The sequence below is a fragment of the Leptodactylus fuscus genome, chromosome 6 (assembly GCF_031893055.1).
Source record: "Leptodactylus fuscus isolate aLepFus1 chromosome 6, aLepFus1.hap2, whole genome shotgun sequence".
Lineage (NCBI taxonomy): Eukaryota > Metazoa > Chordata > Amphibia > Anura > Leptodactylidae > Leptodactylus > Leptodactylus fuscus.
The window spans coordinates 24,999,812-25,026,401 of NC_134270.1; the positions used below are offsets into that span (position 1 = coordinate 24,999,812).

The window sequence follows — 26,590 nt, forward strand, 5'->3', positions numbered from 1 at the left end:
TGGGCAAAACATGTTCCGATCTCTGACTTCAGTGGACAGAAAATGGTCTGGTATTTTTGACATGACTAAGGCCTGAAGATGTATATACAATGGTTGATACTTTATAATTAGGGATGAGCTATTTTTGAGATTTCAGGATCAATTTTAAAATCTGATTTCCGATCATTTTCCAGCCGATCCCGATTGTGAAATTTGCTCGATCGCCGATCGGGATCCGATCTTTTCTGATCCCAATCGCTCAACCCTATTTATAATGTATCAACCATTGTTGAAACTCCTCTATGGTTTTAATGATAGAGAAGCTGAGCTCTGTGATATATAGGGTTATATGATAGAGGAGAGAAGCTGAGCTCTGTGATATATAGGTTATATGATAGAGGAGAGAAGCTGAGCTCTGTGATATATAGGGTTATATGATAGAGGAGAGAAGCTGAGCTCTGTGATATATAGGGTTATATGATAGAGGAGAGAAGCTGAGCTCTGTGATATATAGGGTTATATGATAGAGGAGAGAAGCTGAGCTCTATGATATATAGGGTTATATGATAGAGGAGAGACGCTGAGCTGTGTGATATATAGGCGTATATGATAAAGGAGAGAAGCTAATCTCTGTGATATATAGGGTTATATGATAGAGGAGAGAAGCTGAGCTCTGTGATATATAGGGATATATGATAGAGGAGAGAAGCTGAGCTCTGTGATTTATAGGGTTATATGAATATGATACAGGAGAGAAGCTGAGCTCTGTGATATATAGGGTTATATGATAGAGGAGAGAAGCTGAGCTCTGTGATATATAGGTTATATGATAGAGGAGAGAAGCTGAGCTCTGTGATATATAGGGTTATATGATAGAGGAGAGAAGCTGAGCTCTGTGATATATAGGGTTATATGATAGAGGAGAGAAGCTGAGCTCTATGATATATAGGGTTATATGATAGAGGAGAGAAGCTGAGCTGTGTGATATATAGGCGTATATGATAAAGGAGAGAAGCTAATCTCTGTGATATATAGGGTTATATGATAGAGGAGAGAAGCTGAGCTCTGTGATATATAGGGATATATGATAGAGGAGAGAAGCTGAGCTCTGTGATATATAGGGTTATATGAATATGATACAGGAGAGAAGCTGAGCTCTGTGATATATAGGGTTATATGATAGAGGAGAGAAGCTGAGCTCTGTGATATATAGGGATATATGATAGAGGAGAGAAGCTGAGCTCTGTGATTTATAGGGTTATATGAATATGATACAGGAGAGAAGCTGAGCTCGGTGATATATAGGGTTATAGGATAGAGGGGAGAAGCTGAGCTCCGTGATATATAGGGATATATGATAGAGGAGAGAAGCTGAGCTCTGTGATTTATAGGGTTATATGAATATGATACAGGAGAGAAGCTGAGCTCGGTGATATATAGGGTTATAGGATAGAGGGGAGAAGCTGAGCTGTGTGATATATAGGGTTATATGATAGAGAGAAGCTGAGCACTGTGATATATAGGGTTATATGATAGAGGAGAGAAACTGGGCTCTGTGATATATAGTATATGATAGAGGGAGAGAAGCTGAGCTCTGTGATATATAGGTTATATGATAGAGGAGAGAAGCTGAGCTCTGTGATATATAGGCGTATATGATAAAGGAGAGAAGCTGAGCTCTGTGATATATAGGGATATATGATAGAGGAGAGAAGCTGAGCTCTGTGATTTATAGGGTTATATGAATATGATAGAGGAGAGAAGCTGAGCTCTGTGATATATAGGGATATATGATAGAGGAGAGAAGCTGAGCTCTGTAATATATAGGATTATATGACAGAGGAGAGAAGCTGAGCACTGTGATATATAGGGTTATATGATAGAGGAGAGAAGCTGGGCTCTGTGATATATAGGGTTATATGATAAAGGAGAGAAGCTGAGCTCTGTGATATATAGGGTTGTATGATAGAGGAGAGAAGCTGAGCTCTGTGATATATAGGTTGTATAATATTGTATAATAGAGGAGAGAAGCTGAGCTCTGTGATATATAGGGTTATATTATAGAGGAGAGAAGCTGAGCTCTGTGATATATAGGGTTGTATGATAGAGGAGAGAAGTTGAGCTCTGTGATATATAGGATTATATTATAGAGGAGAGAAGCTGAGCTCTGTGATATATAGGGTTATATGATAGAGGGAGAGAAGCTGAGCTCTGTGATATATAGGGTTATATTATAGAGGAGAGAAGCTGAGCTCTGTGATATATAGGGTTGTATGATAGAGGAGAGAAGTTGAGCTCTGTGATATATAGGATTATATTATAGAGGAGAGAAGCTGAGCTCTGTGATATATAGGGTTATATGATAGAGGGAGAGAAGCTGAGCTCTGTGATATATAGGATTATATGACAGAGGAGAGAAGCTGAGCTCTGTGATATATAGGGTTATAGGATAGAGGAGAGAAGCTGAGCTCTGTGATATATAGGGTTGTATGATAGAGGAGAGAAGTTGAGCTCTGTGATATATAGGATTATATTATAGAGGAGAGAAGCTGAGCTCTGTGATATATAGGGTTATATGATAGAGGGAGAGAAGCTGAGCTCTGTGATATATAGGATTATATGACAGAGGAGAGAAGCTGAGCTCTGTGATATATAGGGTTATAGGATAGAGGAGAGAAGCTGAGCTCTGTGATATATAGGCTATAGCATAGAGGAGATGTATAAAGTCTTGTGTTCTATAGTAAATCCCCCCATTGAGCCTACAAGGTGCTGCAGAGACAAAGGCTGCTTATGAGCCATATTGCACAAGACACATCTTGGCCCCGCTGTCTTCTCTTGCCTCACCAGAAGAAATCATTGTTCATTTTTTTATTATTAGAAATAAAATTGACATTTTTACAAGGCGCGTGGTCTTGCCCAATGGCTATTATTCTCATTGCTGTGTTTTATTACATCCTGTTTGAAGTGTGGCTGGCACATACCACACCCTCATTTCACTAATGGGGAAAGCACACTTTTGCAGAAAGCAGCTGACGCTGACTTCTTTAACCTGTTCATGTCCAGACATTGGCATCTACGGCAAGTGATTCTGGGCGCACAAGGTATTTGAGGCCATGCCTTTCCTACAGCCTTCGTGTTTGTATTAATATGACAGTCCATCAGCCCTACGAGATATTAGGGCTTCTATGTTCATCCGCTGAGGGACATGGCGTTATGTGATGTCATCATTCATAAGCCGAGCGTCTCTATTGACTGTTTATTTTCAATCTCGATGCCAAATTGTTAGGGTGTGAATAGTATTTTAGGCACCCTTGGGCAAGGCACCTGTGACGCAAGACACTGTGCCCTTAAAGGGTGGGATTTTCGGAAATGGAGCTGTTCAATAACAAAAGAGTTGGCAGACGGGTTCCTAGGGGCAGCAGAGATGCACAACATGGTGGCGGGACAGGCTGATACATCTCCAGCCTGGGTTTATATGAGTAACAGGTGACAGATTGTTGGATATAGCTCTTATGACCAAGCATGTACTTTATGGTTGTATTTACTATGGAAGAGAAGATATGGAGGCAGGAAATTCTGTACATGTTGAAACAGTTTAGTAAGTGTGATGTAAGGCTGGGTTCACGGATTCTGTCCCGTGTGGAAACCCAACGTACGCCATTGTAGTCCATGAGTTTCTGCTGGTAACTGGTTTTTAGGCAGATTGGGATTCAATTTTTTGGGTCCACAAGTGAACCCCAAAGCAGGTGTGCACCTTAGACGGTGGCTCTTGTATTGGCTGTGTTGCCTTAAAGGGGTTCTCTGGGCTCTCCCTACTATCAGATCTGTGGGGTCCAACACGCGTTAGCTGATATGAGGAACTGTTAACCTATACAATGGATGGAGCCTGAAATGGACAACTTTATTCCACTCTGTAGTGACCATGGTGCAGTGATCAGGATCAGCCGCTACACAGTAGACAAAGCCAATTTTCTTATGGCTCCCTCCACTGTTTAGTCCGGCAGATCCCGTATCAGCTGATTGGTGTGGGTGCAAGGTGTCGGACCCCACTCACCTAATATTGATGTATCCAAAAGATAGGTCGGCAATCTAATATAACCGGAAAACCCTTTTGACTGTGGCAAAAAATGCAAAGTGGATGGGATTCTGGCTTATCTCATCTATACATTGCAGAAAAAATATACAACGTAAATGCTGCAAATTAAAAAAGCCTTGTGTTTTTGTAAATCGCAGTATTTCAGTTATATCAATAGAAAGATTGGCGTTTTCCATATAGGTATAATAGGGGCAGAAAGTCTGCAAAGGAAAACACTGCGGACTTTCTGTGAAAATTATTGTAGAACAAATACGTGACGCGTTTCAGCCAGTCTTTTCTGAAGCTTTTTTTTTAAGCGACTCACTACGTGGCCCGTAACCTTGAAGAGGATCTGTTACTCGGTCTGAGAAGCCCTATAACATCCGCCATACTGTTACCCTGCAAATATTCATTTATCCAAATCAGCCAAAGTACTCAGGGTAACCACGCCTATTAGATGATGGATGCCAATCTACAGGCCATACTGTCAGTCTACAGGCCATACTGTACCTCCATTTGCTTCGTCATGCAGAGAATTTTTTACTTTAAAATTTATCCAGAATTGGAAATGCAAAAACTTTACTAAGGCCGGGGCCCCACGGGCCGTAAAACTCGCGGCGTTTTACAGTAATTGCAAAGTGGATGGGAATGTGAATCCCATGCCCACTTTGCAGTAAAAACCGCAGTGCAGGCACGCTGCGATTTCCAAATCCAGCACGGTTTTGGAATTCGAAGCATTTCAATTATATCTACGGAAACGCCGGTGGCTTCCCCGTAGATATTATGGTAACAAAGTCTGCGGAGGAAACTCTGAACCGTGATGTGTTCCCGCCAAGTTTTTTCCTGTGGGGCCTTAGTGCTACGTGTCTTCTCGTGGGGCCTTAGCGCTGCGTATCATCTCGTGGGGCCTTAGCGCTGCGTATTGCCCCGTGGGGCCTTAACGCTACGTATCGTCTTGTGTGGCCTTAGAGCTGTGTATCGCCCCGTGTGGCCTTAGCGCTGCGTATCATCTCGTGGAGCCTTGGCGCTGCGAATCTTCTCGTGGGGCCTTAGCGCTGCGTATCATCTCGTGGGGCCTTAGCACTGCGTATCGTCTTGTGTGGCCTTCGCACTGCGTATCGCCCCGTGGGGCCTTAGCCTAAACCCTTTGAAGTTCTGAGTTGATTCATTTCATATATTAATAATTTTGGACGTAAAAATGACACGAGTTCATCCAAACACTCTGCAAGTGTATCTAGAAGAATTGTTGGAAGGCAAAGAGCAGAGGTCACACCAAATACTGATGCGATGAGACTTCTCTTTTCTTCATTTACTTCATTTTGTTTATTAACCCTTCTATTTCTGGAAACATTCTGACTTTGCAGCATTTTTTCTAGACATGACTGTAACTTTTGCACAGGGCTGTATGTATCGCTGTCGTAGTTATATACTAGTCGGTGTTGTCCATGCAGTCGCTCTTCCTTTGTCGCTATTAGCTTTACAGATCAATACGATCTAAAGGTTTTTTTTTTGTTTTCCCCATCACAGAAAGAATTTGGGCTGACATTTTACTTCACTTTTTTGTGAATTTGGTATAATATTGTTTTTTCTATAGGAAGTGGAGGCGGATTACATAGAAGGGGATGTAATGCAGTCCTGACATACCTTTCCTTGGATACTTTCCCTGTGTGGATGTTTTCATTGACACATTTACTGAGTCCAGTAGTTATTATGCTAGTAGGTGCCACGGACACTTCATTTGTTCTTAGACGTAAGCCTCGCTTTTACCACTTTGGCGGGTTGAACGTGTTACAGGATGCACAAAAGGCTCGGCAGGCAGGCTCATGTTGTTTGCTGTGCTGAACTGGAATCCGAGCCCATTGATTTCAAGTATGAGGCAGAAAAACTAAAATAGACAGTAATTGAGTTGCCTTTAATACTGTTCACTCCCATTAGAGGTGATACATTGGAAGTATTTCCTAGAATTTACCTCCAAGGAGAGGATTCTTAATTTACTAAGCGCCTCTGTATTGTATAGCATGGTCCGCTACATTAGTCCTTACAGTAGAAAAAAATTATCAATAATAATAAAAAATAATTTATATTACTGTAATTATATAACAATAATAATATTATAATTAGTAGTAGTAGTGGTATTATTAATAATATTATTTTATTCATATAAATTATTATATTCATATTCATATTATTATTATTATTTTATTCATATTAATTATTATTATTACTATTATATTCATACTAGCATCTGCCCGCGACTTAGTCTGCGGGTTGGCGTTGGTGCTGAGCCGTGTACAGTTAGGCAATTGTTGTTGGTTATGATCCGCCTACGCAGCCCCCCTTGGCCCCCTTCCCTCCCGCGGCACCCCCCTTCTGCAGCGTCCACCGGCCCCTTCCCCTGGCCAACCCTGCTGCTGCACCCCCCGTCTGCGTCGCCCCCCCCCCCCAGGACCCCCCTATGGCACCTCCTCCCATGACGCCATGTTCTTCCCCCGGCAGCTGTCGCACCACCCTCCCACGGCACTCCCCGGGCCAAGCCCTGCTGAACACCAGAAGGTCCCGCTGTACTGACTGCAAAGCCATAGCTGATGCACTGCTCACGCGGCTGTACTCCAAGGCTGCATGTGCGGTCATCTCCCGAGTGAGAGACGCCATGTTCTTCTCCTGGCAGCCCAGCCGATAGCTCCGCCCACACAATCGCCTGAGCCAATCGGGAATCGGCTGAACGGCCTGGGATGACGTCATCTCAGGTCCTACAGCGGCTTCAGAGGTGAATATCGTCGGTAACGGCCGCAAAGTCCTGTGGCGTACGGGGCTAAAAAGTAGCTTATGTTTCAAGCCGGGACCCAAGGTATGTATGTGCGAAATTGCAGGAAAATACGTTCGGCCGTTTAGGCGTGATTGAGGAACAAACATCCAAACATACAAACTTTCACATTTGTAATATTAGTAGGATTCATATTATTATTATTATTATTATTATTATCATTATCATCATCATCATTATATTATTTATTATCATCATTATTATTATATATTGACCGCTTTCATGACATGATCCAAAGTGAATCTTTTGGCTTGCGTCAGGTCATTGCTGCCCTATAGATGTCAGGAATTCTCCCTGCACATATCTTGAACGTAATCTTAAAATAAATAAGAAAATCAAATGAATTTATTTGAAACATTGCTTAAATGGGATAATTTATATTCCTGTTCTAGCCGCAAGAGGTCTCAGTGGTTAGAAGATATATAGTATGGTACTATATAGTATATGGAGCTAGAAGCCAATGGCACTGTATATATATAACAGCCTTGTGGCATACAGTACCTGCAAAGTAGATAGGATTCTGGCTAATCTCATCCAGACATTGCAGAAAAACATCCGCTTTTTGCAAATCGTAGCATGTCATTTATGGCTATGGAAACGCTGCCATTTTCTGTATAGGTATAATAGGGAAAACTGCAATATGTTTCCATCACAGTCTATTCTGCAGCGTATTTTGGCTACGGCTAGCTACATGAGGCCTTAGTTTTGTTCTCATCTAATTGAATGGGAACTAAGCTGTAGTAATGCTGTTCAGCCACTATGCAATTTATGGAGTCATCTGCTTCCAGCTCCATACACATTATACTATTGGACTCAGCAACAGTCCCAAACAGCTGATCAGTGCAGGGGCTGGGTGTCGGCCCCCACCAATAAGATACTGATGGCCTATCCTAATAATAGCCCACCAAAAAAAATCCCAGCCAACCCCTTTAATATGTCTTGCATTGTTTTTGTCCTTTAATATGTCTTGCATTGATCCCCCTATGGTGGCACTGTGGGGAGATAGATACTCGTTGCTCTGATTCCAAGGGGTCTAGGTAGTAGAACATTCTGGGAGCAGCTTCTTGTCAAGGAAACAGTTTTACCTGATGGAATAGATTAAAGTGACAGTCATTTTAGGATAATAAAAGATGTAAGATGACACAATACACAATACCTATCTGGTTGACTTGAATGCATTGTACCCATGTTAGACTGCACCAGAAGGTATCCCAAACGGTCTCGTGCTTGGTTCTGTGCTGCAGGTTTGTGTATATATCAAGAGCATGTCTGTGTGGTGCTATCATGTTGTCTCAGGCTTTGGGCATCCTCTGAACGCAGATAGCGTTGAGTAGAATGGTGAAGCAGGAAGCTTTCACTTCCCTGCTCCACCATTCACTCCTGTTGCTGTCACCTGTTTGGACGCAGGAAGGTGCAAGATTGTGATGTCCTCCATCCTGGTGTCATGACCCCATTCCATTCTGAGCCTGCACTTGCTGACCTAGAAGTGAAGTGGCTCAGGTGACCACGGGGGCCACTCAGTCACGTATTGGGTACTAGTGATGTCACTGCTAATATAACACCAAGACCCAACCTATGATTGACTGCTGTGACTACCATAGAGGCTTCATTTTTGGCCTAGTCAGTTCAGGCCTACAATGGAATGGGGAACCCAACACCAGAATGGAGAATCGGGGATAGGTGAGTACCACTTCTTTTTCTGGCCCCCAATACTTTTTCCAGTAAGTTCTGTATTATTTATAACAACATTGGAAAGAAATAAATCTAATGTATCCATTGAGAATATGTAATTTACTGATATGGCATTATTTCCTTCCTCCCTCTCTATTGTATAGATTCCTGAATCTCCCAGTCCTGAGAAGGCAGATCCCGCAAAGACTTGGTTTATATTCCGAGATCGTGTTGTTGATGAGTCAAAAAGGAAATGTAAATCTAACAAGAATTCTGTGAGTATCTCGTGTTTTTTCACCATTGTTGGCCAGAAGCCATTCCCCAGAGACAACAAGAAAAAAACATTTCCAGAGAAAAAGTTTCGCTCCTTGCTCTGGGATCTGATCCAGAGAATAGATCTCAACAATACTGGAGTAAATGTATCTCTATCTGCTGATATTGTAATTATTACTGATTAATGAGTTTAATTAGTTTTTGGCTTGTTTAAACATTTTGAGGTCAAACCTTCAATTTTCAAAAATAAATCCTTAATATTTTTCCCATGTTCTTTTAATTCATAGTTATATCAGGTTTTCATTTCATTTTGGGATTGATGCTGGGACATAACTATGGTTCTGAAGCCCGAGGTAGCCCAAAAGTCCCCTCTACTATATCTAAGGCCTGGTTCCCATCTGTGTCCAGTATTTCGTTCAGGGAGTTCACTTGGCATGACTCGTGCGGACACCGCGCAGAAAACACACAGACTTCATTATAGTCTATGGGGTCCATGTGTTTTTTTTGTTCACCGCTTTTTAATGCATTTGGCATTCCATTTGGGGGGACTCCCCGAATGGAATACCGAACACTGATGTGAACCAGGACTAAGACCGGTACTCCATTGATGCATAGGAATTGGGGAGGGGGCACTGTTAGAGATTTTGCCTTTAGTCCAGTGCAACTCTTTACAGAATCCTTGATGTCTCCGTTTTCTTTCTTACTCAGAGACTATCCGGGCCACCGGGCCCACCAGGGCCACAAGGGCCTCCAGGACCTCCAGGGATGCCAGGAGCTGAGGTCACCCATGAAGTGTTATTACAGGAGTTCAAACTCATGCTCAAAGGTAAATGATCCCGTGAACAAAACCTCTTATATATCGATCCTACTAACTTTTGAACAATACACAAGAACCAGATTAGCCAAAATGGATTGACCATTACTGATCACCAAATATTCTCTAATGTTATTTTCCTATTATTACGTGAGGGGATATGTGCAGGACAGAGCAATGAACCAAGAAATGACTGCACCCAATCTCCTAAATAGGGATGACTTCCGAGGGTTCAGGACTCCTAGAGAGATTACAAGGGATGAGTGAATCGGTTCATAACGAGCTCAAAAGTTTTGGATTTGTCCAATGTGGAACTTTTTGGGGTTTGCCCCCCACAAATTATTATATTTTGGGGTCTCTTCAGACCACTGGGGTCACCAGGGTATTAAATATAGAACTCTCCATCTACACTCATCATCACTTGCAACATGAAACCTTCTGTTACACACAAGAAAAGTTTTAAATTGTATGAAATATTTTTCTGGACTTTCATTATCTTAGTGTAAAATTTCTATTTTTCATGCTTTGTCTATGACATTCTTTCGATTCACTTGTGATTTTCAGAGGCCACAGAGCGTCGCTCAACATCTGGAGATAGCGCGGATCACACAATTGAACATCCACCCCTAGTGCTCCCAATAAAGGACCTCTATCCATACCGACGAATAGATGAAGCTTTTCATTGTCGACTTAAAGGTTCTGTCCTCGTGGACAAAAGGACATTGGCAGAGCTTCAAAATTTTCAGCTGGTAAGAAGTAGAGAAGAAATTCGTACATTGGGTGGATTTGCTGGTATGGACACCTGGTAGAGACCTTAGTGATCTATGATGGCGGGAGGACTTTACTGTCCTATAGTATATACTCCGGGAACCAGTGAGAATGAAAATACTGTGTATACCTATCTGAATCCCACATGTTGGAAATGTCTTTTTAGACGGGGACTGAGGGTTCATGTGAAATATGTTTAGCCCCAGGTGGTCCACGTGAAGTCCATCAGATTTGGACTCCACAACAACCATTAGAATTGGACAACACAGCATCATGTCCCTGGATTTCTGGAGCTTATATTACAATATACAATATTCAAAGGACTGGTTGGATAGTGTGAGAGTATATAGGGCACCCCCTACAAGTGCACCCTCCATTTTCCTTCCATGTGCTTTCTTATGTTTATACAGAGCTTATAACTTTTTAGTACTGTAGTTGGATTTTCGGTAACCCTAAGTTTTTGCTGTTTTGTCTATAGCCAGCTGCTAAAGGATCCTTCCTTCGTGGCTCTGGAATGAACCTGCCAACGGGTCGGTTCACAGCGACTATTCCTGGGATTTACCAGTTTTCCGCTCATATTCATATAGGTGAGTGATGTCACTTGTTACTGATAAGGTCTACGATAGTCAGAGGATGAATTTCTTTCTTGCTCTTGTCCACACTAGTCCAAACCTAGTCCCACCATAGTTCAACAACGAGATCCTATAAATTATCTTCTCACCCTGTTATGATCTACGATGTCATAGTAACTATAGACTTCAAGCAAACGGGTGTCATTGTACTATTCTGTTGTGGTGCAGATATGGGAGCTAGGCCTGTGCCGTCAGCTGTGGTGCCAACTGTGTTACATGGCCGACACCCTGCCCTAGCGGGGCATAACGCAGATACCAGCTGTTTATCCACTTGTTTGTCATGGTTAGGTGGTTAAACAGAGGGAGGGGGCTCCTGCAAGGGCCCCAATAGTTTGCCAAGGCAGTGAGGGTTAACAATGACCTGCAATATACATTAGCCAAAGGCAGGGCCTAATAGGCGCTGTTAGTGTAACACACAATATGCTTCACTACAGAAATATTACAGCGTGTTATACGAAGGGATCGAAGGATCACATGTTTTTGTCCTGCAAGGGTTATACAAAAATAACAGTTAAAAAATAAACCAAATAAAACTTTGTTCCCCAACAAAGTTTGCTATATTACAAGAAATGTAATTGTAAGGCCCATACAATAATATGATCATGCTATAAATCTTGCGCAAAGAACACTATAAAAAAGTGTTAGATATCAAATCAAGGTATCCTGACATTTGTAATTCCCAAAAAAAAACATTTTGGAATTGCTGTTCTCCCCACTAAAAAAAAAATAACATAAACTTATATGTACCCTGAAATGGTGCCAACAAATATATAACTAGTCCTGCAAGAAACAAGCCCTCATAGAACTGCAGCAGAGCCATGTCCCATGCAATACTCTTCAATCCTAACATATAATGTGATATTCAGATGTTAGACAAAAATTTATCTGGTTATAAAATGATTATACAGCATCTATCATATGGTGTATGAAGCTTTACATTGGTGCCATTGGAACCGATGGGTCTTTGTTTTTACCCCTCTAATGAAATGGTAGCAATCTGATCACCACGGCACATATTGTCAATAGGGTTGAGCGATCAAGTTTGGAAAAGATCGGATTCCGATCAGCGATCGAGAAAATTTCACGATCGCGATCGGAATTCCGAACACGATCTTTTTTGTGGGATCGAGATCGGTGATCTTTTCCCACAATGCTTTGCTTAGCCTTCACACTGAGTATACGCTGTATACTCAGTGTGAAGGCTCCGCTGTAGTTCCATAGGAATGAATGGAAGCAGCCGGCACACAGCCTTAACCCCCTGCGCGCCGGCTGCCTCCATTCATTCGAATGGGAGGCTAAACTAAACATCTCTAGCAGCTACTTACCTCTAGAGATGGCTGCACCGGTGCCCTCCTTCTTCTTGCCTCGCTGCCCCGCCTCCCAGGTTAGTGTTTAAAGCGCTAGGTAGGTGGGGCTTGTGGCTTAGGAGAGTGTGGGCGGGTACAGGGCGGGGAGAAGTGACGTCTCCCCTCCCAGTACCCGCCCACACTCCCCTAACCCGCCCACACTCTCCTAACCTGGCAGGGAGGGCGCAGCGAAGGGAGAAGAGCAGCGTGGAGCAGCAGCGAGGCAAAGAAGAAGGAAGGCACCGGGCACCGGACCAGCCATCTATGGAGGTAAGTGGACACCAGGGGGGACTAAGTAGCAAGAGGATTAAAAAAAAATCCTCTGGCTACTTAGTGATTCACTACACAGCATGGATTCTAACAATTGTTAGATTCCATGCTGTGTAGTGAATAGGATTGCTTTTAAAATCCGATCTCCGATTAATAAAAAAATCCCATTGACTTGCATTGGGATCAGAATTGGGATCGAGATCGGGTTCGAATGAAAAGTGATCAGAAATCAGATTTTAAAATCGATCCTGAAAAGTCAAGATCGGCTCAACCCTAATTGTCAACCTTCATGTTAACCTCATGGTCTTCCATATATTTCATGTTTATAGAATAATATTTGGGTTCTCCTCTATTGCATGAAAATGTGCTATTTACTAAGCTGTGTCCATCTCCAAATCTGTCTGTAGATCATAGTGAGATGAAGAGCAAAGTACAGCTGCGTCCACGGGATAGTATTCGCGTCCTGATATGTATTGAGTCTCTCTGCCATGGATATACGTGAGTATACTAGAACTAAGTCATCATTGAGTCCTGGGCCGAGTCACATTTAGGTATTTGGTTTAAGAAAAAGTTGCTAAAAAGTGTGAGTTTGTCTTCAGATATAGCACAACACTTATCCATAGACTTTTTGTACAATAGCAGCTGCGTCCCATTTACGTAAAGCGTACCTCCATTTATATAATCACTTTCCATAAACGAATAGTATAGGTGAATATAAGAAACTCTATAATATAACTTACTAAGGAAATTTGTTTCCTTCTCCATTTATCAGGCTGATTTACTTTTTACACAGAAGTCTATGGAGAGGAAAGGGGAGAGAAGGCTGCTGGAAAAGACACACAAATAACCGCAGCTGCCAAATTCTGCTACATTGTGAGCTGTATGTAGAGAAGATAAGGAGGAGGAGAGCAATCTGATAAATGGAGAAGGAAACAGATTTCTTTAATAAGATATATTACAAAGTGTTTTATATTGATCTGTACTATTCAGTTTAAGGGGTTTTATGATTGGAGGTACACTTTAAATCCCCATTAGCATTTCAACAAATTTTGCTCAGTACAAGTGAATAATATAAGTGAGTATTTTCTTAGGACAGGTGAAGATAAGGACATTTGTAATGTATCTTATTAGTGAATATTGCTTCCTTCTCAAACTAGCAAGTCCTTTTCTTTCCCCTTCTTAAACTGTCATTTATATAAAAATCTTTCCTGAACCTGTGAGCAGAAGCTGAGGAGAGTGGAGAGACACAGACACAGGCTGCTGAAGCTAAACGGGAAGTTTCTATCTCACCCCAAGTTCTTTATTCACATCAACATTGCTCAATACTTGTACTCTATAATGGGATTTATGATCCCGCTGCTTCTGAATGAGCATGCTTGGGAGAAAGAGCTGAAATCTCCAAGAATTCTCAACTGATTTATTATTTTGTAGGAAGTTTTTAGGGGTTTATTTTTGAGAATTGTTGCTCTTACACTAATCTAATGAACAGCAATATATTAACTCCCTGTATTATATACTGTACATACTCGAGTATAAGCTGAATTTTTCAGCACAGTTTTTGTGCTGAAAAAGCCCCCCTCAGCTTATACTCGAGTCAGCAAAAAATTATTATTATTTTTTTTTTTAGGGGGGGGGGGGAGGTCTATGACCGGTAGCAATATTAATGTATAGAATCTCCCATAAAATAGTGGGGGAAAAAAAAGAAGCTTTAAAAGAAATTTTAAAAAATTAAGATCTAAATCCCTCCTTTCCCTAGAATAGACACAAAAGTAGAAAATGACTGTGACACACATACACATTAGGTGTCCCTGTGTCTGACAGTGCCCGGTCTACTGAATATAGGGGATCTGTAGTGCTCCTGTTCCGTCGGGAAGGGGTTAATAGGAGCACTGCAGATCCCCTATATTCAGCCAGGCTGAGTTCCAAGTGGGGGAAAAAACTCAGTCCTCAAGCTCAGGGAAGGGGCAGACAGACAACCAAAACACCCCCTCCCCTTCCCCAGCACCTACTGCACCCAAAAACTCCGACCATTTTAATTTTTAAAATTTTCCAGTAGCTGCTGCATTTCCACCCTCAGCTTATACTCGAGTCAATAAGTTTTCCCAGTTTTTTGTGGTAAAATTAGGGGGGTCGGTTTATATTCTGGTCGGCTTATACTCGAGTATATACGGTAACCTGTTACCATCAGCACGTTGACTGTTTCCAAAGACAACCAAAAGAAAAGCGAGTCTCCGGGTCATAAATTATATAATTTAGCAACAGTATAAGATACATAATATAATAGATTTATAAATTTATCCAATCTTTAGTAAATTTAATTTGTAAATCTCTGAAATTTTGTTCATAGGTGGATAGATCAAATCTTTTTGGAATTCTAGTTGGCTTTTAATATTTTCTATGGAGAATGCAGAAAATATTTGATTTACTTGGTTATTATTTATAAAGTGCCGGCCAGTCTATTGTGTGCAAGAAATGTCATCCTATGATGATCCAAGGAGTGTGATTTTAAAATTTTGGAAGTTTCTCTGACGCTGGAACATCACATTCATAGCTTTTTGTTGAAGTGTTTTACAGAAATTTTGGCATTCTTTCAGACGTTTTTACGAGAATGCGCTCAATTAAAGGCTCCCATCTTATTCTAGATTGGAAATGACTCCTGCTTAAGCCTTCGGCTTCTCTCCTTGGCATAGAAAGTGTTAAAGCACATTACAGTTTCCCTTATAATTCATAGCGCCGTGGCTTATAATAAAAGCTCCGAATAATTGTAGCAAAGTGAATTTACAGGAAGGTCTGAAAAATGTAAAATAGGATAATGGGCCAAATGTCTTTTCAACATATCACCATATTTACCTTCCCCAAATCACCCCCTCAGGCCTGCCCCTCCTCCTCCTGTTCCTTGGCAGGTACGCCAAGACAAAATCAGGTTTTGCACTTGTAATGCTAGAGACCTTCTGTCGTCAGTGTGATCTCATGCCCCAGCAATGTTCCATGTGCGTCCTCTTCTGCCCACCAGCCTGGCACTTATTATTTCCCAGCAGAGTTTGTTCCTCAGCATCATTTTCCAGTAAACTGTCTTTTTATTGTTAAGAAAGGTCTAGCTGATATTGTGTCTCAAGAGGAAAGGAATTGTCAAGGAGCTGGAAAAGTGCCTTACACCTTCATGAAGAGCCTTCACCGTGCTCCAGTACTTACTAATGAAGACAAATGGAATCCAGGACAAGACTTGGGAACTGTGGAATATTCTCTCGAGAATATCTACCCTTAGGATCTTTATTTAGTCTTAGAAGTCTTAGAACTAGTGGGATCAAACTGGCCCGTCAAAGTACTAGAATATTGGCTTCAATACAATAATGGGTCCCATTGGTCCAGCAGAAGACAACCCCATTTGGAGCTATCTTTGGAGTCAATCACTTGCCATTGGGATTTACTGAGATGATTCATAAATAACCTATAAGATCTTAATAATCACTAGAGATGAGCGAGTAGTACTCGATCGAGTAGGTATTCGATTGAATATTCAAAATACTCGTACTCGATCAAGAACCACTCGCTGTTCGAATGTAAAAGTTCGATGCAGAACCAGCATTGATTGGCCGAATGCTATACAGTCGGCCAATCAACGCTGGTTCTTCTCCTACCTTTAGAAGTCTTCTCCGTGCAGCTTCCCCGCGGCGTCTTCCGGCTCTTCATTCACTCTGCCAGGCATCGGGCCTGGGCAGAGCCGACTGCGCATGTCCGCTTGTAGTGTGGGCATGCGCAGTCGGCTCTCCCCAGGCCCGATGCCTGGCAGAGTGAATGAAGAGCCGGAAGACACCGCGGGGACGCTGCAAGGAGAAGACTTCTCGGAGGATCCAGCCCGACCCTCACTCGTGGACTTGGTAAGTATAATTTGATCGAACGTTGCCTACCCCTGAAACGAGCATTTTCCCCCCATAGACTATAATAGGGTGCGATATTCGATTCGCGTAGTCGAATATTGAGGGAATACTCAAAACGAATATCGAACCTCGAACATTTTACTGTTCGCTCATCTCTAATAATCACCAGTTGGGACCCAATTTCTCTTTCTTTTTTTGTTTTACAATGGGATCATTCCTTGTCTAAATACTCTATAAGAATATACTTTATGAGATATATGCTCAGTCATGGTTTCCCCTAATAATAATCTTTTTATAAAGGGGTTTTCTTCAGAAGACATTACCTTTAACTTTACTCAAGGACCCAGTATATCAACCCATCCCCAATCAAAGATAGAACCAAATGGTGTTTTCCCCATGAAATTGCGGACTCCATTGCTGAGATATCCCTATTTTTTGTTAAGATGGGAATTATCTCTTTGAAGCAATGACAATCCACTTGTTGCTCAAGAGAGCTCGTTTCCGTATTGAGAGAAGCAGAGATATCCTGGCAATGGAGGCCGCGATTCACAAGGGGAAACACTATTTGGTTCAGGTTTATCTAACCTATCTTTCTGCAGGGTTGGGTTGACATGTTGGGTACCGAGCTATTTGGCTGCATGTAGACGGGAATTCCTCTACATGTGATTGGTGATACATTGGAATGGATCCAGACTTCTTTAGAACTGGCCTGTCTACAGGGAGAACAAAAGCATCAGGTGTTAAAATTCAGCTTGCCCGATCCTTCTTTCCCCATGTTATCAAATTGAAAAATACAGAAAATTGTCTGGTCCCAAAGAAGATGGAGAGTTTGGCCAACTGTTCTGTAATACGAATGGGGATCTTAATACAATCCCTTATTATAGTGAAAGTAGTATGTTTATTATCAGGAGCGGAATAAGACTACCATAGATCCAGGGATATAGGAGCAAGCAAAAGTTTTTAGGGCCTTTTAAATGGATCGATAACCAGCTGAATGATCATCCATAGGAATGTTCATTCTCAACCAATTCCCAGTGTTAGGGTGCATTCACACGGAGTAACGTGCTGCGTGACCTGGCACGTATACGCCGTGTGAGATTTTGAGCGCCGTATACGCTCCCATTGATTTCAATGGGAGTTAGTCTCGTATACGCCGCATTATTTTGCGGCCGTGATTTTGCGGCCGCAAAATCATGGCCGCAAAATAACGCGGCGTATACGATCCAGGCTCCCATTGAAATCAATGGGAGCATATATGGCGCTCAAAATCTCACACGGTGTATACGTGCCAGATCACGCAGCACATTACTCCGTGTGAATGCACCCTTAGGTTGGGTTTACATGTTTCCCATGCAACATCCGCTCGACATGCTGCCAAACCCACGGATCATATGAGTGTGGATGGAAGCGATTTCATTTTTTAATGGCCAGGAGGGGGGGCGTCACTGTGAAGAGTAGCAGGCTCCCTTGTTGTATTGGGAGTAGCATACCCCACCCATAGTATAATGCTACCCCCTTGGTTATGGATAGATTAGTTGCAGACGTGCTTGTATGTACAATTCTACGGGAACTGCAGATCATATCTAAGTAGATTACACTGGTTACAGTTATTGAGAATTTCGGATGGCCATGGGTCCCCCAGAAGCCTTGTCCCGGGAAGGGGAGGACACTGAAAAAGGCCGTATTATAAACCGCTACTGCCTGTTATCGTTTCTTTAGACATCAGTGAAAATCTGTAACAGAGACATCTTAATGTTGCAACAATCATAAACCTTAGGCCGGATTCACACAACCTTCTGTGAAACGTAGTCCATGCAGTAAGCTCCCAAACAGCTGAATCCCTACTGTACAGAACTGATATCCAATACAGTATTGTATCGATCCGACCATTCAGGACTCACGTCATGATACCATGAGCTCAATTCACACGCCCAAGCTCAGGCCAGGAATGGTCTGCACAAGGACCTTGTTTCCCAGACGGGACTTGATCATATAAATCGGGCCTTATAATTGACAAGCACCCAATAGACACCCCAAACCATATAGGAGACTTTTATAAAATACAAACTGAGGCTCCGCAACATCTTTTTTTCTGAGATACATTGTTGTTAGGATATCTAATAGTGGCTCTATTGTGTATAGTCCTGACACCATGACAGATTAGCCCTAAATAACTTTAGTAGTCGACACCATCCCCTGAACTGGAATGTAATAGTAATATCTCTGGAATGTGAAAATACTATTGTACATTCACAAGATTGTCCAGATAACGTAACAATTGAAGCTTCGTGACACTGGATATAAAGTTACCGCCGCGTACTCAGTTTCCAGGATCTTGGTACGGCACAAATACCACTTGACGGGAATAGCAAAAATTTCTAGACCAAACAGAAACGTCCATCAAACAGAGAGCTAAATACACAAGAGAACAATCTATAACTAGACGTTAACTTGTGGTTACGTAAGATTCAAGGTTACTTAGGTTATTGAAATTTATGGGGTATCCAAAGCTGTCAGGGGTCTTGCTCTCGGCATCTCGGCATCCTGCTATTTTGTAACTGATGTAGGTTTCAGGGATGGTTTGCGCTACGAAATGCGTGGTGATAGCTAAAAATTTGCAAATTTTTCAACGAAAACCCAATCTGAACAAAAAATTGCTCCAGTTTCATGCCTTATATGCCATAAAACTAGTGTACAAGGCCATAGAAAGCATAATAACTCTGCCTCTATGGGTCTGTAAAATATCATGGATCCCGTGTGCTGTCGTCTACTTTTCACGAATTCAACACAATACAAAGTATAGGAATTTCCAAAAATAGTTGATCCATTTTCCACTGACGTGAATAAATTGGATCAACCGCGGACATCCTGGAAAACACTGACAGCACACGTCCATGAAAAATCGATGTGAGGACACGGCCTAAATTTGTGAACCAGAGATCCACCTCATTTACGCCACGAGATATCAGACACAGCCCCCAGCCCCATTTACGCCATAATTTCTATACGGTATTTTGCCAGATTGTCAGTCCAGGTTTGCAGCGAAATATCTCATGGCACACTTTCTTTATTACACTTTACAGGTTTAAAATGCGTTGTGAAATGTTGGAGTTGTGTATGTATAGTAATACTTTCCTAGCAGTTGTTGCCAATGAGCAGCTTATCCTGAGCCCCTTCACATTTCACAGTTGATATTGGGTGGGGGGAGTGGACATTGTGTCATCATCCTGGAAGAATCTCAGGCAGAAGGATGCATGTCAGGGCTAGCTCTCGCCTGGCACCACGTACCGCACACTGCTAGCATGCTGGCGATGTCAGTCTTATGTGTGTACTGCAGTCATTCACATCTTACACAGCCGCAGGCGATTTACAGGTGAAGATTGGAAATGACTTAACTCTTTGTATCCTTATGAGACATCTGCAGAGAATATATCCTGTATGTAGTATATACCGTTCATAAACATCTTGCTTATTTGGGAACCGCACATGTTAGCAGAGATTCTGATAAGTGGGAATAGATTTGGTAAGAGATAGCGGACTACTCCTACACAGTAATAAGACATATACAAGTCACATGTACTAATATAGGGATTGCACTGTATAGTAGATCCTGACACTCTCTGTGTTTGTAGAAATAAATATATTTCGGCCTTATGCACTTATATGTTGGTATTTTTATTATTTTTTAGGTCACTCGAAGTCATTGCTGGATTGGAAAGTAACAGCAGAATATTCACTGTACATGTCCAGGGATTGCTACAGTTACAGGTGAGAATCTAGCTCTGGCTCTGGTTCTGGCTCTACCTCTAGCTCTGGTTCTCCATCTAACTCTGTTTCTGTCTCTGCCTCTAGCTCTGGTTCTGGATCTAACTCTGGTTCTGGCTCTAGCTCTGGCTCTAGCTCTAACATTGGTTCTGGCTCTGGAGCTAACTCTGATTCTGTCTCTAGCTCTGGTTCTGTTTCTAGCTCTGTTTCTGGCTCTAGCTCTGGTTCTGACTCTAGCTCTGGTTCTGGCTCTAGCCCAGGCTCTAGCTCTGGCTCCAGTTCTAGCTCTGGTTATTTCTCTAGCTTTAACTCCAGTTCTGGCTCTAGAGCTAACTCTGGTTCTGGATCTAGATCTGGTTCTATCTCTAGCTCTGTTTCTAGCTCTTGTTCTGGCTCTAGCTCTGGATCCAGGTCTAGCTTTTGTTCTGACTCTAGCTCTGGTTCTGTCTCTAGCTATAACTCTGGTTCTGGCTCTGGAGCTAACTCGGGTTCTGGCTCTAGCTCTGGCTCTAGCTCTGGTTCTAGCTCTTGTTCTTGCTTTAGCTCTGGTTCTGGCTCTAGCTCTGTTTCTGGCTCTAGCTCTGGTTCTGACTCTAGCTCTGGCCATGGCTCTAGCTCCGGTTCTAGCTCTAGCTCTGGTTCTGGCTCTAGCTCTGGTTCTAGCTCTGGCTCCGGTTCTAGCTCTTGTTCTTGCTTTAGCAATGAATGGCCAAATGGAAATACCCTTTAAATTGCATACGGTATAGCACCAATATTTATGCCTTGTTTGACCCTGTGCCTACTTTTTTAAATCAAGTTTTTATATTAAACATATTTTTAAAGAATTTTTGATATTCACTTTTACATTTTCCATGTCACCATCTAGATTTTTTTTTTTTTTTTAAACTACTATATCCCACAATTTTCACTGTGGCACCAAGCCTAATAATAGGATTTCACTTGTCAGAAATTCTTTTCAGCAGTCATCTCATTGACAGATGAGACAGAAAGTATTACAATGGAAGATAACAGCTCTACAGATAACACTACTGACTATATACTGTATGACGTCATGGCTTATCTACTCTCCTGCCCTGCACAGAACATGTCTAGAACACTCTCCCATAGACCTCAATGAGTCGGCTCCAGACTATTGCTGCCTATAGCAATGACTATCACTAAGTTCTATTAAAGGAAGTCTGTCAGCAGTAAATTGGTTAGAAATCAGAACTTTGTAGAGAGGATTCAAAAGTATAAAAATTTTCCTGTTATTGCTATTTTTTATGTAAATCACTGTTAATTCATATGCAAATGTAGGGATGTGCTTTCGGGTGATGTCTTAGCTTGCCTGGCCTTCAATCTGAGCTCTAAATTCCCCTTCATAACAGTCATTTACATGAAAATGGGGCTGCAAAGATGAATCAGAGAGGCATATTTGGAAACTGTTACAATCTCCTCGGCAAGGTAATGGAGTTAGGTTTATAACCAATTTCCTGCTGACAGACTCCCTTTCACATCTCCCATCTGGCTGATGTGGTCTGTGCCACGGTAACTTCTCAGTCCCGGTCGGACCCATTGAGTAGGGGAGACGTAGTTAATAATGACATTATTTTTCTAAGATTCCTTGCGCCCTCTTCTTTCATCTCCAGCTGTATTGATTCCCTACCACTTGCCATAAACCGTGCCCATAAAGATGTGTGGGACCTCGGCTTTCTTTAAGGGTTACATTAAAGTGAATTATAGCTTAATCATCCGTAGCTCCCGTTGACTTTAGGGTCGGAGCATAGCCATAACAGACAATAAAGCAGCCCATAAACCTTGATGAATAACCCCTTTATTATCCTCAACTGTCCGTTCAATTCTGGCTGCAGGAGGGGGGCAATATATAGCGTTCTCAGTTTTCATCTTAAGTCTACGGCACTACTTTTCCCAAGATGCCGTTCACTTTGGTATTTTGTTATTGTAAGTGCCCCACAAGGCTGATCTATAAAGAGGATTCCTTCAGCCCGTGTTTATTTGAATCTTCTCGTTTCATTGAAAACCTTGGAATCATAAAATTCTGCAGAGCCATCCTTTCTTCGGTTACTTTTCTGGAACATTAGTAGTTGTCTCCATGAGACTGCTAAAACTTACAGTTATTGTTTTTGGACGACCTAGACCTCATCCGGTAAGCCATTAGATACTCATCGTGGCATGTGTTATTCTTATGGATGAGCATCTCTAAAAATTTGATTTGCTACTTTGCCTGACTTCCAAGAAATTGGACTGGGAACTGTTTTCACAACGACAGTTTATAAAAGCAATGAACCGTGTACATGTGCCGTATGCAAATACCAGTGCGAGCGTCTGGAGGAGCGGCCGAGGCAATGACTGATCTTACCAAACACATTAAGATGGGGATATTGAAAAATACATATGTGAGAAAAATGAGATGACATCTTGAGTCTCAAATGAATTCGCCAGGGAATGCTAAGTAAACACGGCAAGGAAATGAGGTCTGCGGGGGTATCACTACCAGATTAACTAAATCACCCCCAGGCAGGGGCGTAACTACCGCCATAGCAGCGGAGGCAGCTGCCACAGGGCCCGGGACATTAGGGGCTCGGTGACAGTCGCTACCGCTGCTATCATTATACTCTATAGTATATGTATAGTACTATAGTATAATGATCGGCGGACTGGGAGAGGTAAGGGAACGTAACAAACACAGTTACTTACCTCTCCACAATTCTGCCAGGCCTCCTTCTTTCCTGTCTGACGTCTCTGACGTCACATGAACCCCACCTGCTTCCCGGGTCATGTGACATCCGACGTCATAGAACAAGGACGGCAGCGGAGAAGACAGCGTAGGAGCCGGGGGACAGGTAAGAAACAGTAATTTTTTATGTTTTTATTCCCCCGGGTCTCCGATTATTATACTCTGGGGTCTGAAAAGACCCCAGAGTATAATAATTGTTTATGGGTGTACACTATGGGGGATAATACTGTGTGCAGGGGCCACTATGGGGATAATACTGTGTGCAGGGGCCACTATGGGGATAATACTGTGTATCGGGGCCACTATGGGGGATAATACTGTGTGCAGGGGCCACTATGGGGGATAATACTGTGTGCAGGGGCCACTATGGGACATAATACTGTGTGCAGGGGCCACTATGGGGTATAATACTGTGTGCAGGGGCCACTATGGGGGATAATACTGTGTGCAGGGGCCACTATGGGACATAATACTGTGTGCAGGGACCACTATGGGATATAATACTGTGTGCAGGGGCCACTATGGGGGATAATACTGTGTACAGGGGCCACTATGTGGGATAATACTGTGTGCAGGGGCCACTATGTGGGATAATACTGTGTGCAGGGGCAACTAAGGGACATAATACTGTGTGCAGGGGCCACTATGGGGGATAATACTGTGTGCAGGGGCCACTAATGAACATAATACTGTGTGCAGGGCTTACTAAGGGACATAATAGAGTGCGGAGGAGGGGGTCGGTCAAAAGTTCGCCATGGGGCCCCACCATTCCTAGTTACGCCACTGCCCCCAGGTTTAGGAGAAGATAAACATTTGGTTTTGTTGTCTGTGTATATATTTTTTTCGGAGAAAAATCTGTAATGAGCCAGAATTTGGAAAATAATAAATACACTATACAATTCAACTATATAGGGTCACTATAGTGGAGATAGTTGGGGGTAGGTAGCACTATATAAATATCTGTAGGCACATATAGATATATATAGACACATTCTTGATATAAGGATTAATACCTTCCATAAGTTGAAGAGGCAAATGCTAGAGACTGAAAGGAAGTCGGTCAACAGAACCCAACAGATCATCCCAGAACCCGCAGATAGATAGGTTAGGCACTAGAGATGAGCGAGTAGTATTCGGCCGAGTAGGTATTTGATCGAATACCACGGTATTCGAAATACTCATACTCGATCAAATACCATGCGGTAAACATCAAAGGCGTTTACCACGTGGTATTCGACAGAGCATGAGTATTTCAAATACCGTAGTGTTCGATCAAATACCTACTCCACCGAATACTTCTTGCTCACCTCTATTAGGCACCTGAATCTAAGGTTTTTCCCTTGTGAATCACCACCACAGTTGCAAAGAGATTCCTACACTTGTCAATATGCAAATAATCTCTATGGAACAACGAAAATGGTAATATCTCAGCAAAAAAGGCCCCGTGTGACTTTGTTCTAGAAATAACCTATTAAAGGGGTTCTCCAGGGAAACTGTGAACTTTAAAGTCTTTAGGTGTAGAACCTAAGGTTCTCGCCTGGTTCATCTCTATGTCACATGATCGGAACCAGCACCCTTCTTTTCTGTGTTCACAGGTAATACCTGTATTATTGGGCTATTATAATGATCTAGTGTACATCTCAAGTTCTTAGCATGTTTTTATAGTCTCTGTTCCACTGATTCCAGCACAGTTGGAATTTTCTCTCTAGCCCCCACCATTCCAGAGCAACAAGCACAGTTAGTTTTGGTGCCTGGTGTACTATTTACACTCTGTACTGTCAGGAGGGCGGTGTCAGGTAGGAGTAGACAAAGGGTGTGATTCTGAGCTCTGACGCTGGCTGCCTCTGAATGGAGTTTGAATAACACCCCTGACATTGCCTCCTGACATTACAGAGCTTAACTAGCATATCAGGCACCAAAACTAACTGGGCATTGATTGCTCAGGAGTGGCGGGGGCTAGGGAAAAAATTGTAACTGTGCCGGGATCGTGGAGAACTGGAGTATGTGGAGGTGGTGAAATATCCTCTTTAAATATTTTCTCCATGGTACCCCAATCCATTTAGATGAGACATGTGAATCTACCTAGGGAAAGGTAACCAGTAACTATAAGGATACAGCTCAGCTATAAGTACGGTATATCATATACACAGTAATACACTATACATACATTGATGTACTCTTGCCCTCATTTCATTCTGTTCTCTTTGTTTTTACAGAGCGGTCAGTATACGTCTATATTTATCGACAATGGCGCCGGGGCCCCTATCACCGTCCAAAATGGCTCTGATTTTATGGGCATTTTTATGGGACTGTAGATAAAAGCCAAGAAAAAGGCATGGAATCCAGATTCCCATTAACCCTCAGACGTACACATTCACTCACCTGCCATGGAAGAAGCTTTCACAATATCTCTTACCCGGGACCATCTCTTGTGTTGCTGCAATGCAAGAAGGAATCTTATTCCGCCTCACTGCTTGTTACATCTTCTTCTGATCTTTACATCTCCATAGAGGCCAGCAATTGCTTTCATAGCTTTGTTAAGCAGCATATTGTAGGCCCCACGGTCAGGGGAAGGGGTACGAATTGTTGGACTATGTAAAAACTATGGTAATATTTAGAGAACTTGTTGTTTCGTCCTTGTTTGCTGTTCGCTATATGTTATAAGAAGATCGGGGGTCGTGAAGAAGTAAATGAATGTCTAAAATGGACCCTGTCAAGGAGGAAATCTCCGAACTATGCAAAGATTTTTAGGACTGATTTAAAAGGGATCTACAGCAGAACGCTGCTGGTATGCGATATTGCGGGACTGACGGCGGTTTTTGTGTCGTACGACTTGAACATGTCTCCAGTTATCAGCAATGACACTTGTATTGATTTCTATATTATAATGTATTGCTTAAATGTCTGTAATTTAATAAAGAAAACGGTCACATTATTCTATAACAAGGAGATGCCATTCTTTATGTGTTTGGGATGGTTTTTTACTGGTCTGCATAAACCAACAGAGTGTATGGTAAACCAGGAACGGATCAGTAAGTATAAGCCACGGGTATTCGTGGTTGGGGGTCTTTGCACCTTTCCCACCAAGCTGTGTAACCCTTTGGGGATTCCGTCCCCCATTCCACTTGAGCCCAACGGGCCCCATTATAGTCTATGAAGTCAGTGAGTTTCTGCTGGTAATGGCTTTATAAGCAGATTGGGATTCCATTTTTGGGTCCCCAAGCAAACGCAAAGAATGGAAACCCCAATGCTAGTGTGAATCTAGCGTCAGTCTGCTAGTGGTTTTGTCATGTCCTGGTTTCTAGGTGTCAGTAGTTGTGATACAACCCTTATGTTTTTGATTTTCCAACTTGTTGACTTGTCTTCAAATATTATAAAATTCTTTTCAGAATTGGTATTTGATTCCACAATCATAATAACAGTAATAATAATCATAATCATAACCCCCCAAAAATATAATAATAATATGGACTCAGATATATTAAATATACATTATAGAAAACACTCAGAACCAGTAGAGGCGGCACTGGAAAAACGCTATATAGCGGCAGGCATGTC

The 26,590-nt window shown here is 42.2% G+C and overlaps 2 protein-coding genes across 2 annotated transcripts in view; both read left to right on the top strand.

Moving 5' to 3' along the window:
* Positions 1 to 25,852, top strand: part of C1QTNF12 (C1q and TNF related 12) — a 49,405-nt gene extending 23,553 nt beyond the window's left edge. Inside the window, exons 2-8 of the mRNA XM_075278447.1 lie at positions 8,714 to 8,824; positions 9,531 to 9,648; positions 10,201 to 10,385; positions 10,883 to 10,991; positions 13,060 to 13,150; positions 20,220 to 20,298; positions 25,249 to 25,852. Coding sequence (XP_075134548.1) covers positions 8,714 to 8,824; positions 9,531 to 9,648; positions 10,201 to 10,385; positions 10,883 to 10,991; positions 13,060 to 13,150; positions 20,220 to 20,298; positions 25,249 to 25,347 — 792 coding nt within the window. The 3' untranslated portion in view covers positions 25,348 to 25,852. The remainder of the gene's footprint in view (positions 1 to 8,713; positions 8,825 to 9,530; positions 9,649 to 10,200; positions 10,386 to 10,882; positions 10,992 to 13,059; positions 13,151 to 20,219; positions 20,299 to 25,248) is intronic.
* The window catches only part of INTS11 (integrator complex subunit 11), a 527,013-nt gene that overhangs the window by 461,104 nt on the left and 39,319 nt on the right, over positions 1 to 26,590 (top strand). The gene's annotated exons all lie outside the window — the stretch shown is intronic.